At 54.5% G+C, this 16,322-nt stretch overlaps 1 protein-coding gene across 9 annotated transcripts in view; it reads right to left on the reverse strand.

Annotated features, from left to right (window-relative positions):
- ANKS1A (ankyrin repeat and sterile alpha motif domain containing 1A) overlaps positions 1-16,322 on the reverse strand; it is a 177,836-nt gene that overhangs the window by 12,985 nt on the left and 148,529 nt on the right. For 8 of the 9 annotated variants that reach the window (XM_032340566.1, XM_032340564.1, XM_032340565.1 and 5 more), the window contains one exon: positions 12,805-12,911. In XM_032340566.1, the coding sequence (XP_032196457.1) occupies positions 12,805-12,911 (107 nt within the window). Of the gene's footprint in view, positions 1-12,804; positions 13,011-16,322 lie in introns of those variants that run through there. The other variant, XM_032340570.1, reaches the window with a different exon arrangement.

The raw sequence follows: 16,322 nt of genomic DNA on the forward strand, positions 1-16,322 counted from the left end.
ATATGAGTCAAATGAATTTTTTGCTTGCTTAGGGCTTATCAACGTTATGCGTACACAATACTGCAGTCTGTTAAGGGTGCAATAGCATTATGTCTTAAAAAAAAATACATACCTTAATTACAAAATACTGCTAAAAATGCACCATCTGAGCTTTCAATGAGTTATAATCATTGATCTCAGATCACCATAAAAAATATAATAATGAGGGGTGCGTGGGTGGCTCGGTTGTTAAGCATCTGCCTTCAGCTCCAGTCATAATCCCGGGGTCCTGGGATCGAGCCTCGCACTGGGCTCACTCTCAGTCTCTCTCAAATAAATAAAATCTTAAAAAAGTATGTAATGATGAAAAAAGTTAAGAATCACCAAAATATGACACAGAGACATTAAATGAGCAAACAGTGCTGGGAAATGGCCCTGACAGACCCGATCGACACAGGGTTACGAGACCTTCACTTTGCAAAAAATACAGTTTCTTCCAAGTGCAAAAGGGAAATGCAATAAAATGAGGCATGTCCGTATCCAGGAGATTGCCCTGCCATCTGTACAGGTAGATCCGCCTCTTTTCGTCAAAGCTGCCTGATCATCCAGGTTAGGGGCATATGACAAATTATTTAACCAGTTCCTCACTGAAGGAGGACTATTTCCCGTTTCAGCTCTGCACACAGTACCGCACGAATACCCTCGTCTGTGTTTTTCTCTAGGATGGTCATTCAAGAAAGACTGCTCGGTCAGAGGGTATGTGCATTCAGGAGTCTAACACACACTTATTCTTCCATCAGTGATATGAGTGCTAGATTCCTCCCACGGTCAGCAACAGGGCAGGGAAATGGCTTATCACCACACTTCTTATCATAAGATCATCGCACCCATACGGCCCCTCCCCCATCTTTTCAGGTTTTATGGGCCAAGTATTTACACAGCAATTCCCACCCCATTCATTCCACAGGCTTGATACTCGCTAACCTGCTTAATAAAAGGGACTACAGTTACCCCTACTTCACAGCTCAGGTAGCTGAGGCCCAGACAACAGGAATAACCTGGAGGAGGGCCCTCAAAGGTAAGCTTGGAGCCAGAATCCTGGCTCTGGCTCTAGGGCCACAGGCGCGGGGAGCATCGTGGCTCCTTTTCCAGGAATGACCCCTTTCCAGACTTTGTGTGTTTACGCAGGTGCTGATCTTTTCTGTGTTCCATATGGAGAAATTCTTTATAAAGTAAGGAAATGAACACCTTTTATCTGTCAACAGTGTTAGACAATTGTTTCTTCCAGGTCATTTCTCTTTTGACTTTCCTGCTGGCTTTGTTCCATACGGAAATGTACTGGTCTGTACCTTGTAGAGCTTCCCTCAGTTCTGTCAGGCTTAGAAGGACCTCCCCTCGCCAAGATTTTTAAAAACAATTCTTGCATATTCTCCTGCTATAATTTTAGCTTCTTTTTTTTTTACAATTAAATCTTTTATCTATCCGGAATTTTTTTTTTTTTTTAAATGTATGGTTTAAGGGCTAGGATCCAGTTAATTTTTTTTCTAGGTGGCAAGTTGTCCATTTCTTGAATGAGCTACCTTTCCCCTACCAATCTGAGATGACCTCTGATGTGTCCTAAATTCCTGTTTTTCTGGGACTCTTTCTGTACTTTCTATTCTACTGAGGTGGGTATTCCTTATGCCCACTTTACAGATGAAGAAGTTGAGTAACTCGTGCCACCTCATGCAGACCATCACTGGTGGCCTTACCTTTGTACCCGAGCTCAGTAAATGCTGGCACAGTAGCCTCCCAGGGCCTGTACGTGGTGACCAAACCTTTGCTCCACAAAGGACGCCTCCTAAGCCGTTCGTTCCAGGGAGCACAGGCAGAGAGAGCCAGGGTGGCAGCTTTCTCTGCTCAAGCCGCAGAAGGCCCCTGCCCCAAGGGTACCCCTCCAAGTCTGAGGCCAGCAACTAGGTCACCACGAAACCAGAGTCATCACCTGGAGTTCCCGCAGTCCTGTGGGCCCAAATGTAGGGTATGTGGATGGGAAAGGCAGCAAGGGGCGGCCACCTGCACAGACACCCTCCCCGAGGATGAGGGCACGAGTGGGACCTGTGCTGAAAGCAACAGCACACCCTGGCAAGTTTCTGAAGTCCTACTGTAGCCCCAACATTTACTCCCGACCCTTTGCAAGGTTTTTGGGCAACATTAATACTGAACTGAGAGCTGACAACCAGAAAGCCCAGATCCAGCTGGACAGTGGGCCTTCATTACCCAGTTAGGAGAAGGGGTGGTGGCGTGGTATGTGCAGCTGTGAGGAGACAGAGGCAGAGGGAAACAAAGGAAAACCGAAGGATGTGATGGAAAATCAAAGCAGGAAGCTGCCAGAGCATGTCCTGGGAGCAGGCAGGGTCTCCTGACTTCCTGCATGTGCCACATCATCCTCTTGGATCCGCTTGTGTGGGGACTATAAGGTGCTCCAAATCCTCAAAGGGGAGAAACATTCTGGAAGTTTCCACACCCTCTTTACTAAAGGAAGAATGGGACTGCTGCCTTTTAGAACCATTTTCATGAGGAGGGCAATGGGGGAAGAGAGACCTTCTACTTTACCTTCTACCACACTGATGTTTATACCAAGGGGTACTTTTGTCCCAGAGCTAAGAAAGTAGAACAGCTCTTTGGCCTAAGCATTTCAGTGACTAGAACCTTCCTTAGATTAAAAAAGTGTCTGAGTATAAGAGAAATCTGAAACACATAAGTAGTCAACACACAGCAGGACCTGCCCCCGGGAGTGCAGGGGAGAGTCCGGCAGAGGCAGAGGGAACGGCTGTTGTAGGCCCCACGGCTCTTTCTCCCCAGCTTTCCCTGGCCTTCCAGGGCTCTGATTATCTTCAGAGTCTTCCTGACCCTGTGATTTTAGCAGAAGAAAAGATCCTTCTGCATCTTGAGACATACCTCACTTGTCAATATTTTGCTGGAAATTTCTTTAACTGCTGGGTATGTCTTCATTCAACAAATGGTGGAAAAGGCCTAAGAAGGAACATGTGGGAATGTGGTACATTGGTGTGGGCCCTTCTCAGGCAAAAGGAAAGCCGGCTGAGCTGCCTGCTGAGGGCCCCAAGGCTGTTATGGGCTAGAGACTCCCGCCTGCCCATCTCACTCACAGCTTTGCCACCTGAGTCTAGGGCAATGCCCAGCCTGTTGTCCACGTGCAACACCAATCTGCTGAGTGACCAGGGAAACTGACGGTCGGAGGGACCCCATTAAAAGAAAAGTCGGAAAAGCCAAAACCGATGCTGCTGACCTCACAACTGTGGTCTTTTGGAGTCCTCTGAGAGAGACAAGGACGAGGTGTGGGAGAGGTGGGGACATGCTGGGGTAGGGAAGGGGAGCCACAAGGATGTTTGGGGCTTAGGGGTGGGTGGTGGAAGGATCTGCAGGGAGTTTCATGTGGGGAGAGGGCAGAGAAGTGGGTCAAGAGATCCCCAGCTAAGGAATAGCACGGGACAGACACCACCCGCCTCGGGAGGAGGGAGAAGTTCCAGGTGGTGGGAGCGGGGAGGTGGGCCTGGGCTTGGGGGCTGTGCCAGGGAGTCAGCTGGTCCTGCCCAGGACAGAGAGAAGCTCTCCTGTTTAGTCACGAGGAAGCGGAGGTTCAGTGAAGGACTAACCTGCCTGAGGTCACAAAGCGCTGTCTCTGCTCTATTCGGTTCACAGAGCTGCCTCTTCCCCGGCCCAGAGAAGAATCAAAGCAGAAAGGGCACAGTCATCTGAACATCACCCTACAATCCTGACTTGTTTCCAGGCATGTGGGGCTCAGTAGTCCCTCGACAAAGGGTCTGAGCATGGGGAGGTGCGAGCTGAGCTCAGGTCCGGTGGCCCGGACAAGGGCTGGAAAGCTGACTCCAGGCCTGATCATCCACGATAGACAGCAGCCCCAGCCCCTGCCCGCCATGAAAGCGTGGCACTCTGCCCACCTCCTGTGCACAGGCAAGCACTCGGGGCAAGTAAAGGGGCGATTACAGCAAGCCTCGCCAAGTGCGAGGCCAGGGCTCTAGGCTGGGCCCACCAGTAAGACGAGAGGCCACGGATGTTTCAGCCTCTCCTGGAAGGAGAAGAGGCCTCAGCATGCAGGTGTTGGGCAGAGTGCTGGCGCCAGCTCTGAGGCTGCCTCTGCTAGGGCCCCAATTCCTGAGGCTAACTGTGAGGTCAGTTACCCTCTCCCGGGCCTGGCAGGTCCTGCTCCTCCTGCCTCTGGGAATCCAGGATCCAGTAGTCCGTGCAGTGGGTCAAGTCCCTGAAGGGAAAATACTCCAAACTCGCCACCCCGCTTAAACTCAGCCCTTGTGGGAGTGATCCAGAGCAGGGCAAGGCCCACAGGCAGCCTGGGGGGAAGCCCAGACTGCTGTGGCCATGGTGAGCCACAGACCCCTGCCCCTCCTCACTCTCTGTCCTCTCTCCCAGAGGTCCTTCCTGCTCCCCCTGGGCGGGCCCCTTGCACCCTGGACCACCCAGGTCTGCTTGCCCTCTCCCTCCTGGCCCACCTGCAAGGATGCACAGGTGTCAGTACAACTCCAGCCTCAGAAAGGCACTCCTGGCTCAGAACAGGGCCCTGTCCTGTGTGTAGCCACGTGCACCCCAGGGGACTGGGCCCAGGATGGCCCAGCACTGAGGCCGGGTATGTGCCCTAGGAACCGCAAAAGCCTGCTTGTGGTGGAGGAAGCCATGGTGGGTTAAGTCACTGGGTGCCCTGGACCCTAGTGCGGGCAGCCACTGTGGCTAGTCCTGAGAGATAGTTAAATGTCACCAGCAAAGGTGTGTGAGCAATACAGGAGAATGAGAAAAAGTCAGGCTTGTGGACAACGCATCTGGGCACTCCACCTCAAGGCCTATCCGTGACCAGATGTCGGCCCCCTGGGGATCAGGCCCCCCACTCAAACGGAGGCAGACACCCTCTGATAGAAGAATGTCTCCAGAATAGCACTGGACTGGCCTGCCCCTCCTGCCTCATTTCCGTATTCACTGTGGCCGCTCTCTCCTCAATCACTTGGTCATTTCTCCTGCCATCGGTCATGAAAAAGCAAGGACTCAAACCTCTCTTGAGGGACAGAGTGAGAAACAGGGCTGTGGTCCTGGCCACATTTTGCCTCAGGAGAAAGCCTGGCACCTAATGTCCCTCTCTTCTCCAGCCTAGATCCGTGAGGAGGGATGCTCCTGAGGCTGCCCTGCACTGGGGGGTGGGGAAGGGCACTGGGGGGAGGGGCAGCCCGAGGGCACCCAGTGGGACATACACGCCCCTCTGGGCACGGATCTGTGGGCCCACTTCCCAGGAGGGGAGCTGCCACAGCTCAGTAACAAATGAGGGGCTCAGTTGGTGGGAGGCCTGCATACACGTCCCCCTCTGGTCAGATCCAGGGCAAGTCTGGCCTACACCCCCTGCCGGATCCGTGTGTGTGGAGGCCTGGACTCAGCCCTCCAGGCCTCAGATGCCTCACGGGTTATTTACTCTGCAGTCCCTTCAGGAACGTTGTTGGTTTCCATGGGGCCCTGCCTGTCTTTCCCACATCAAAACAAATTTTTTTTCCTGAGTAGAGAAGTTATACAAATTTACTATAGAGCATTTTAAAAAGAAATAAAGCACAAAGAAAAATGTAAAAGCAAACTCACAGATTCATCACTTCATGGAGAAAAAAAGGGGTACCATTCTAGTATTCTTTTCTAAGAGAATATTTTTTAAAAGGTAGAACTGCAATTAGTTCTATCACTTTGGTGTATTTTTCTAAGCTTTTATTTAAAAACTTTTAGCAAAATTGGGCTTACAGTATACATGTTGTTCTTTTAACTGCTTTTATCACCCCCGCCCCCCAATTTTCCTGTATTGCATGAACACCTATGCCGGTGATATTCAGCTGTCTGTCAGGACTAGCTACAGCGACTGCCCGCACTGGGGTCCACGGCACCCCATGACTTAACCTGCCAGTGGACACGGTGGCTTCCTCCACTGCTTGGGGAGCAGGATGTCTGGGAGAGGGGGCAGGGCTCTGTGGCTCATGCTGTGGCTCCAAATGTTAATAATGACAGAAAACAGAGGCCTCACTCCCTGAAGCACACATGCATTCTCTCACCTCGGGGCTGAGGGCTTTCTGCGTGCCGCCGCCACACACAAGGCAGTGTGGTGCGCAGGGGAAGAACCTGTTCAAATAAGAACTGAGTTCAAATTCTGACTTTGTTGCTCAAAGTTCTTACAAACTTAGAACCTTATAAAAAGGAATAAGCTTCCCTGCTTCGCAGGTTAAATAAGGAATCCCATGGCGCTGAGCGCTGACCTGCTGCTGGCAGGAACCAGCGCTCGGGGAGTGCTCTTGTGTCTCTGCGTTCGCTGCCTTCTGGCCCAGCCAACCTGCTCCTGCCCTGGGGCTGTGTCACAGAGCCTCCGGCAGGACACCTTCCCCCAGCTCAGCCCTGCACCACGCCCCCTGCTCTCCTGGCAACCCCTGACCCCACTGCAGCCCAGACCTGTCCCCACCCAGAGAGACAGAACTTGACAGTGACCAATGCAAGCAGTTCTATAGAAGAGGAGGAAGAGGCACACCTGTCACCAGTTCTGTTTCTGAACTGGTGAGGCCCTCGCCACCTGTCAATCTCCGAAGGGCTCCCACGGATGGTGTGAAAGCACCAGTGTTAGGACTCATCTCCCAGTTTTGTGGCAACAACACCTTTTTGTGATCCTTGCTCTCCCAAGCAGGTTCCTGGCATCCCCATTCTCTCCACACCAGGCCCAGCACCCTTCCCTCCAACTACCCATCACCCCCAAACACCTGCCTTTCTGAGGCCTTCTCTGAGGTCAAGGAGCTGTATCCACCCTCCAGATCAGCAGTGGAACTTAGCAAGGCCCAAGGCAGACTGGAGTCAAAGGGCTCAGTTCCAAGATCGCCCCAAACAAGCTTTACACCACAGACCTGTGGACAAAGCCAGTGTGTGTCCAGCAGAGAAAGGCCGCTGCCTGCGCTCCGTGTGGAGAACGTGCCACCGTACCGCCTTACGTTCTTGAGCTCATGGCCAGTCTCAGTGGCTGTTATGTGTCAAAACAGGGAACAGTGTGTCCCCTGCAGAACTTATGTCCCCATAAAGTAAGCAGTCAAATGAGATGCCATAGGACAGGGGATAAACAAGGGGGCACAAAATCTTATGGGGGGTGCTGGAGGAAAACCCACATCTCCTGACTCCCAGTCTGGCTCTTGCAAATACGTAGAACCTCTACTTCTCCTCTGAGCCCTTCTCCCTCCAGCTGACTTCACCGTGGCCTCAGCAAGCACTGGACCTTCACTGAGAATCCTGTGGTGGTGGGAGCCACAAAGCCAGAAGGCTTCGGTGGGCCCCCCAGTCAGAGCCACAAGCTTACTGGGGTCTGATTCCCAGCAGCTTCTTTTCCCAGGCTTCTGCAGAGTGGCCCCCCCCACGCAGCAGGTAGATGGAAAGTCTGCCTGACCCAGACTTGCACCTGCCAATGAGGCCATGTAGCACCAGCCTCACTCACTGGCTCACATGCCACGGCCCCTCTTTGAGGGGGTGCGCTGAGTACAAGCCCCAGACATAGCACATTCCTGGGAAAGGAGGTGTGGAGACTAGAGTGGGAGGCGGAAGCATGCCTCTGGGCCCAGGAGGCCTGCTTCTAGTGCCAGTGCAGGCATTTGCTTACGGAGCAACCTCGGGGAAGTGACTTAATCCGAGAGTCGGCAGTGTGGACTCAATGGGCCCCAGGAGTCCACGGATGGGCTCCAGGGATGCCTGTGAACATGTGAATTTTAACTGACACTTGGTGTGTGAGGAGGTCTGTGCGTCTAATAGAGACACATGGGCCCCTGGGCCCTGCCCATGGGTGCTGCTGGGGGTTGGAATATATGACCACTCAGACATTTGAGATGCTGGCACAGAACCCCTGCTGCTGCTCAAAATCAGAAGCCAAGGAACAGTCCAACTCCACCTTCAAGTGAACTCGATTCATCTCACAGACATGAAGATAGTTCTCAGCTCCTTTACCTGTCAAAGGGACTGGAAAAGGCCAGAGCAGTACCAGGGGAAACAACAGTGGGACTGCAGCTGCTGTCACCTGACCCTGAGCAACTCCACACGGTCTGGCAGACAGAAAGGAAGAGGGAGAGCAAGAGAGAGCATGGCCTGGAAAGAGGTCCGAAGTGAGCCTGCCTTCTCCCAAGGTGAAAGGGTCCAGCAGAGCAAGGAAGCATCTGGTGGTGCAGCCACCCTTGGGGCCCCCCGAGGAGGTGACCAAAGCCATGAGTCAGCCCAGGAGACGGGATCTGCACAGTCTCAGAGTGTTCCTTTCAAAGCCCAGGTCCCAGCTCCGTGGACCCTCCAATGCCCCTAGCTGAGGAAAATCTCCCTATCGGGCCCTGCTTTGCATTGGGGCACAGAAAATTTTGAAGGAGCAGCCAGCAGTTAGAGTGCTCTGTGAGCTGAAGAGGGTGCTAGGGCAGATGGAGAAGTTGAGGCAGGGAGGAGGCGTCTCGACAGCAGTGCCGCAGCAGGCCCGGGCCAAAAGGGGGCCCGTGGAGCCTCAGGGGAAGAAGGCAAAGGGAGAGAGCACGGGAAGTCAGGGTAAGAACCCAAGGGCGTGGCCTCCCTGTGCACAGAACGCAGGTTTCCCAGGCTGGAGCGAGAAGCTAATCCGGAGACAGAGCATGGAGAGAAGCTCTGGGGTCTGGGGACCTGGCTGGAAACCTCACAGAGGCCAAGAAAGAATGCCCTCCTCCCCAAGCCTGTGCCTTTGAGCCCTCTCAGGGCTCACTCCTCTTCACCTGTCATCCCTCCCCAACACACGGGAACAAGCTGGCATGGCCTCCGAAACAGACAGGAAAGCAGTAGGAGCTAATCTGCACATGGCGGAAGCCTGTGGAGAAATAAATTGACAGGAGGAGCAAGAGGCCTCCATGACGATGCTGGCTGTGAGAGGCGACGGGCCCGCGGCTCGGTCTGTTTCTGACCCAGCCAGAGCTGGCTGCCAGACTCATTTCCCTCTTCCGTTTGTCTGTCCCCCCAGCGTAGCCCCCACCATGTGCCCGTTTTCCACCGTGCGCCATCATCTAAGGTACACCCCGACTCCAGAGGCTCTGTGCCTGATGAGGACAGCAACCAGAGGGCCCCCCCATAACGTGGCCGTCAAGGCTGCTCATAGTTGAAACCAGCCCATCCCTCCATCCTGTCTATGCTACCCTACACTATACTATACTATACTGACCTCCTTATTCCCCACAGACCACTCTGGCTCCACACTCGCCCCTCCTCCAGGCCCTACAGCCCTGGCAAACCCTTAGACAGCACGTGTGATCCAGAAGTTCAAAGCTGCACGGATCTGGGCTAGCATCTCGGCACTGCCCCTTACTGGTAGTGACTCCGCCCTCTGGGCCCCACAGCCCCAGCTGAGACTCGACCCAACAATACACCCAGGGCCGTGAGCCAGCTCCTCGCCTAGCACACGGTCCACATCCGGGAAGCGGGGTTCTCCTCCCCTGTGCTCTTGCAGCACCTACAGGCCTCACCATAGCGCGTACCACTAGGCTGCTCTATTGTTTTCATTGCTTTGCTTTGTGTGCTTGTTTTCCCAGCTGGACCATCAGGTTCCTTCAGACACATATTATTATTTGTTTTTCTGACTTCAGATCCATTCATTCATGGTAGCAAAGGCACAACACCTACTACATTCCAAAAGAGAGTCAGCTACCTACAGTCCCCCTTAGATAACCTCTGAAATGTTCTGGCCGACCCCCTTGAACCTCTCATGCAGAGAGGTTTTCTTTTTTGAAAATTAAGATCATGTCACACATGGATTTTTGTGTCTTGATTTTTTCACTCAGCACTCCAAGGTGAACGTTTCTCTGTATCAGACGTTCTTCAAAAACTTTTTTTAACATCTACCTAACACTCTGGCATGTGGAGCACCATCACTGACTCAACTGCCATCCTAGGAAGAGAGGTCAGGTTCAGTCCCCAGACAGGGAGACCGGCACTCGTTGACCACCAACCACCTTCCTTCAGTGTTGATCAAATGCATTTCCTCCCTTCTCCTAGGCAAGCCCATTTCCCGTGGACAAGACTCAGGGTGAAAAATGGAACTGGCTGTGATGTGTGAGTCAGTGTGGTGGGCCGGCCAGCAGAGGCAGGAGCCCGACTCCTGGGCCCTGCCTCCCCGGGACTGGTATCGGCCAGATCAGCCGAGGGAACACGCAGCAGCACCCCCTGCCTTTCCTCTGACCCCTCCAGATCAAAGATGCTCTCTGCCCACAGGCATGGGAGGGTGAATAAAGTTTAAAGTGCAATGCTTGTCCAGCTCAGTCACCACATCGCAGGAGGAACAGCCCAGAGTAAGAGGACGCTGGATCTACACAAGAGAAGACCCAGGAGGGCATGACAGAAAGTGGACAATTTTCTAAGGGGCGGAAGTGTGTTCTCTGTGGCTCAAAAGGTAAACCTGGGGCCAGGGGATAGAAACCACAAGGAAACAGATTTTGGCTCAGCCTGAGTGACACAAAGAACGACCGGCTGTTACTTTGCAAGGTGGTGAATCCCCCAACACTGGAGAGCATTGGGGCCAAGATTAATCTGGAAGGGCTTGAGGCATAGCTGATGAGACCACACAATGGTGAAGGCCCTCCCACCCTGACGGGGGCTGTAGGAGCCCGTCACGGGGACATGCTCTAGCAGCAGCCTGCCTGTGAAACATTCTTCATGTCCATATGCTCCCACTACAACTAAAGCCCGGCTCCCAGGGAACCACTTGCGCATCTTGAAGAAGAGTCTCCCAGGCTTTTCAGAACCAAGAAAAACATGTGTATTGAAAACCCAATTACATGGACAGATACCACAGCCAGCAAGATGGAAATTATACCATATGCAGCGAGCGAATGTTTTTAAATAAAAATGCCCCCCCTTCTTGTGTGTTTTTGCCTTTTTTCTGGTTGCTAAAACAATTAGTCTTACAGTCCATCTGGCAATTTACATGCAATTACCCAGGATGCTTTTCATGGGTACTCGGGCCACTCCAGGTATCAGAAGAAACATGCTCAACTGAGGTGTAACCAGCATTCCTTCCCGCACAGACTCCGCCCGCCAGCATCCAGCCGGAAATGGGAGAGCGGCCACAGGGAACAGCTCGTACCCAGGGCAACAGGAGGGGCCTAGAAGGCTCCTGGAAAGACTGAGCTCCCGGCCTCCTGTGATGAGTGTCCTTCCACGAAAGAAAGAAAAGAGACACATTCTAATAGAGCCCTGCATCCTGTCCGGATGTTTGGCTCAGGGCCAGATTTACCAAGTTGCCCGCCCAGCTACTTTCTGGGTATAAGCATGGGGAGAGGCAGGCAAGCGGTTTTAAAGGAGTCTTTAAATGTTGTTTGAGGGCTGGAAACCTCACCCTTTCCAAAGTCAGCAGAAGGAGGGGTGAGACGTCAAGAGCTCAATCTCTAAAATACTAAAGCACAAGGAGGGGAACACTGTGAAGTCCACAGCCTCCTCCCACCCCCACCCTTGCCTGTCTGACAGCTGGTCTGGTAAAGGGGCTGTGCTGGGAGAGGGAGAGTCCCTCGCCACTCAGCACCAGGGGCCAACTACCCTAACTCATGGGCTGAACCACCACCTCTATCCTGGGTTTGCTGCCCTTCTCCCAGCACCATGGGGAGTCAGGGATTAGGTTATAAGAACCATTAAAAAAAAAAAAGAACCATAAATATACCTAGTTCAACTTAAAAAAACAAACAAACTGCTATTTAAAATAACTGGCCCTAAACTGGCTTTGGAAGGGTGGTTTGCTACAGACTTTACTGTTTGCCCTGGAGATGGAGCCTGTCCTAGCAAGGGTTCCTCCCGGCAGCCCCAGGCTTGCTCCCTGGGCAAGCTGCTATTCAGAAAGCACCAAATGCCAGCCCATCGGTGGGAAACCCACGGGACCCATACTGGAGCTAGAAGCTCTGGGCTGACTGAACCCGAACCCTTTCCTTTACCATATCCTGGAGGACTTCCAGGAGAGGAAGGCTCATGGGTACCCTGCCTGAGCTACTTTCTGGGCGGACAGAAGGAGCACTGGATCCCAACCCCAGGTCCCAGCCAGGCCCGGACTCCACAGGCAGCATGAGGAGAGACACCTAGATTTTTCTTTTTTTTTGACACCTTCTATTGTTTAAGAAGACAGTACAAAATGATACCTCAGAAGAGCAACTGATTCCTCAGACTGCCACTTCAGCCTCTCCTCTAAGCCATGCCTGAGGTTAGGACTCCCTGAGGCTGCATGGCCACATTCCCCACCCTGGATGCTGGGCCAGGAATATACAGGGGAGAGCCTTTCTGCTGGCCAAGGCTCCTTGCTTCAGTGACTACCTGCTTCATAGCAGCGTTCTGGGGAATAAAGGAAACTTCTGGTATCCAACAGAGACGGGACAGGGAGGCACCACAGGGAACCTAGCTGTCCCAACCACCAAAACTCCTGGTGTCTGACCCGGAATGAAAGGGCCTTGAGGCCTCAACACACAACACATGGTCTGAGGCCTGAGAGGGGGACCAGCGAGGGGCAAAGGTCTGCAGGCAGGGACCCAGCCTCTCGGGAAAAGGACCTGCAAACAACTCTCCCGACAGAACTATTTCTGGGAATGGAGTTTAGAAAGAAGGTGCACGACGCCCGGCAGACTTCCTGGATGTCTAAGTCACTGTACCCGGCGCTTCGCTGGCACGCTGGTCTACGTACCATTTCACACTCCGGTGAGGGCCACAGGAGAGCAGAGCAGCCCGGGTTCCGCGGGGCTGCAGCCCTCCCCCAGGAGGCCTCCGGGCACTTACCAGGAAGCGGACATCGTCAAAGCCATTCAGAAGCAACCTGCTCTCATACTGCTGCAGCCCAACGGCCTCCAGCCACTCCCCGACGCTCTGCTCCAGCGTCCGCGAACCTGACGAGAGAGGAATCGGCAGACGCTTGAAAAGGGAAAAACCATTAAGGCGGTAGCAGCGGCACTCAGAGGAAGACAGATGGCACTGCCACATCATAGTCATTACCATAGGGCAGCCAGACTATGTACAAGAGACCAGAGAGCAGAGGACCTGCAGCTCCTCTTCCAGGTGCAGGTCAAGGGCAGGAAGGCCTGGGCTGCTCACACACACACACACACCTGCCCCCCCAGCCCCCCAGTCCGAGCGGCTCCGGGGCCGCGGTGGCACATGCACGGTCGCCGCGCACAGGTCGGGGCAGTTCCTTGTCAGTGTTCGCACTGAGGCATTTCAGGAAGTCTGTTCCCACAGGCACTAGAGGGGCTGGGGGGCTTCTCTCATCCATGCAACTTCTGGAGCCCCTGCGGGGCCTCGGGCGAGGGGCAAGTCCTGCGACCTTGCAGCACACACCAGTCAGGAGAGCGCACGCCTCTTCATGCAGCGGAGGGACACAGGCACACAGCGAGGGCTCCGGGAGGGAAGCAGCGGCGACTGGTCACAGGGACCCGGCACATGCAACGCAAGCAGCACAGAACCCGGCAGGGGGAGAAAAGAGACTTTTACTTGTTTTCCCCCAGCAGTCCCGGAATAAGCAAACCATGGCCACTGGCCCTTTGTGCTCAGAGGCTCAAGACAGAAGGGCCGAGGGTGCAGAGCCTGGGCAGCTGCCCAGGAATCAAGCTCAGGTGTGGCTCAGCTGTGACAGCGACATCGCACTCCTGGGGGCCGTGCGGCCGGCGGGGCCAGGAGCTCAGTCCACAGCTAGACTCTGGCTGCTGGTGAGCAGGGCGTCTCCCGCACCAGGGTGCTGGCTGAACGGCTGCCTTCCCGGGCTGGGCTCTCTCGCCAGGGCTGGGCATTCATTTTCCTCTTGTGGTAGTGGCTGTGCCTGTGACTCGCCTGCCTGCTCAGGTGGAAAACAGGCAGGCGGATCCAGTTCTTGGCTAGAGAAGACAAAATCCAGCCCGATGAAAGAAAGGGGAAAAAGAAGCGGTCCTCTGTCAGCTGAGCTGCGGCGGCTTAAGTCTATTCACGTTCGGCGCTGTTCTCTCTTTGGCTGAGTGATAAAGACAGCAACTGTCTTCCCAGAGTCTCCGGTTCTTGACGTTCTCCTTGGAGGACCAGCGGGGAAGGGACGACATGTATCTACCCTGCTCCTCGCGCAGGACAGGGGCGTGTGGCACAGTGGGGAGGAACAGAGTTTAGCCCTCCCGGCAGACCTGAGCTGAGCGCCTAACCCCCACCTACTTCTCTGGTTCTCCTGGACAAGAACAGATAAAAGGAGGAAAAGAAAAAAAAAAAAGAGGAAGGGAGGAAAAAGAAGAACCAACTACGAAAACATCACCTCCAGAGAACTCTTGACACGGTGAAAGTCATTCTGTTGTTCTCAGCACTTTCTGCCCTTCAAGGCTGTCCAAGGCCAACTGGCTTGGTTATCTAGGAGCCCCCGGCGACCGTCCTGCCCCTGTCCTAGGGCTCCCCTCCTCTATCCTCTGCAGAAGAGGTGGTGTTCAGGGACCCGGTGGCCTCCTGATGCACGCTGCAGCAGGGCTCCAGGACGCTGGGTCCCCTTTCCTTGAGTGGGGCTGTCTGCTCCAGGGAACCTAGGCGGCGAGCTCTTGTGTGCCCACGAAGTCAAGTGTCCCCGGCTGCTGATTCATTCCTGCTTGTAATCCCCCAGCCGGGCAGCTGTGGTCCTGCCTGCTCCCGGCGGATGCGTGCGCTCACAGAACCGCAGCAGAGTGCTTTGTCTGGAGGCTCCTGGGCTCCACGCTGCCTGCTGCCGGCCCCACAGCCCTCACTCGCTCTCATAATGTCTGGCCCTCCCCCTCTCCCCTCCCCACCCTCCTCCCTTCCACGCTCAGGAAAATACATCAGGGATCGGACATCGGAGCAGAAGCTGCTGCTGCTGCCACCGCCCAGGGAGAAGGACACAGCAGCACAAGCACCAGAGCAAAATGACAGGTTTCCCGGCATCGCATGTCAGCCGACACACATGCGTATGAAAGGCAGAGACGGGGAGACTCTACCTGCCGCTCAAGGGGCTGGAAGCAGCTTATCGGGGACAGAGAAGGCACATTCCTACAGTTTGGGCCAACAGTTTCTAGGACAGCCAGAGAAGGGGACAGAGGAATGACACGGCCCTGAGGGCACAGCCCACAGGTGAAGTGAACGCCCCCACCCCCACTCACCACGTAAGAAAGATTGTACCTCCCTGCCAAGAGAATAAGCCATGGGGCGTCACAGAAACAGGCGATGAAATAAAGACGTTCCACCTAATATTCCTCAGGTGAGCAAGCGTACTCAACAACTTGGAAAGAGGCTTCCCTCTGGGCCTATTGGAGCCCAGGGGAGAAGCACCAGGCCCAGAGCAGGCTCCTCACAATCTAGAGGAGGAGCGCATGGGAAGGGGGCAGGCACCAAGGAAGAAGCCTGAACCCCAAGTACAGCTGTGAAGACAGAAAATGTAACATGTACAGGAACCACATGGCCCCCTCTAAACATGCAAGGGGACGCCTACAGCTCAGCAGACTATAGACGTCCCTGGTGAAGAAGGGGGCTCTGTGTGCAGGGAGATCAGGCCCCTGAGGACCTGCAGTGAACAGCTACTACAACGGCTGGCTTTAGCAAAAGAAAGAAGTGATCTCTTCCGCTGCTCTACAGACAGGCCTTTGTTCAAAGCAGCCAGAGCTGCCCGGGCCAGTGGGAAGACTTCCCTTCTCAGGGCTCCAGACAGTGGAATGAGCTGTGAAACCTGTCTGTCGGGGATTCAGGTAAGTGGCTCCTGTGCTGGAAGCTCAGGTTCCTGAGGCCCAATACAAGAATAAGACTCCAGTTCCAGCTAGGGTCTTGCCCTTCAGGACACGTGCCTCTGTGAAACCAGGCACACTGGGCAAGCCTGGGCTTGGTTAATGGCTGCCTGCCGGGCGGCCGGCTCCTCCTCCTCCCAGGCTGGCAACCCCAGAGCCCACGCCTCCTCTTCCAGATCCAGAAACCTAAGGACAATCTGAACCCTGCTACTGACTATTCAGAACAAACGAGAACTCTGCTCTGATCCGAGGTGAAGGCTGGTGCTCCCTGAGGTCCTGGGGAAAGCCCCCTCCCGCCCCATCGGGCAGAAGCCAGAGTTCACGGGTGGAGCTGAGTCTACTCTCCTAAGCTTCCTGGCCTGGCAGCAGCGCAGACACAGTGGGCTGGGCCTCTGCAGCATGGGCGGATGCCCTCTCTGTCCAGGTGGCCGTGCTCACCGGCCTGCCCTGGACTCTCCCCTAAGCTGCTGTATGGACGACGGCTCAATGCAGTGGTGCCAAAACAGGATCCGGAGACGCAGGGCGGTAGCCGGACCACAAACTCACGTGGGTTTGTGGGGGGTA

This window comes from Mustela erminea, chromosome 4 (assembly GCF_009829155.1).
Source record: "Mustela erminea isolate mMusErm1 chromosome 4, mMusErm1.Pri, whole genome shotgun sequence".
In the NCBI taxonomy this organism is placed as follows: domain Eukaryota; kingdom Metazoa; phylum Chordata; class Mammalia; order Carnivora; family Mustelidae; genus Mustela; species Mustela erminea.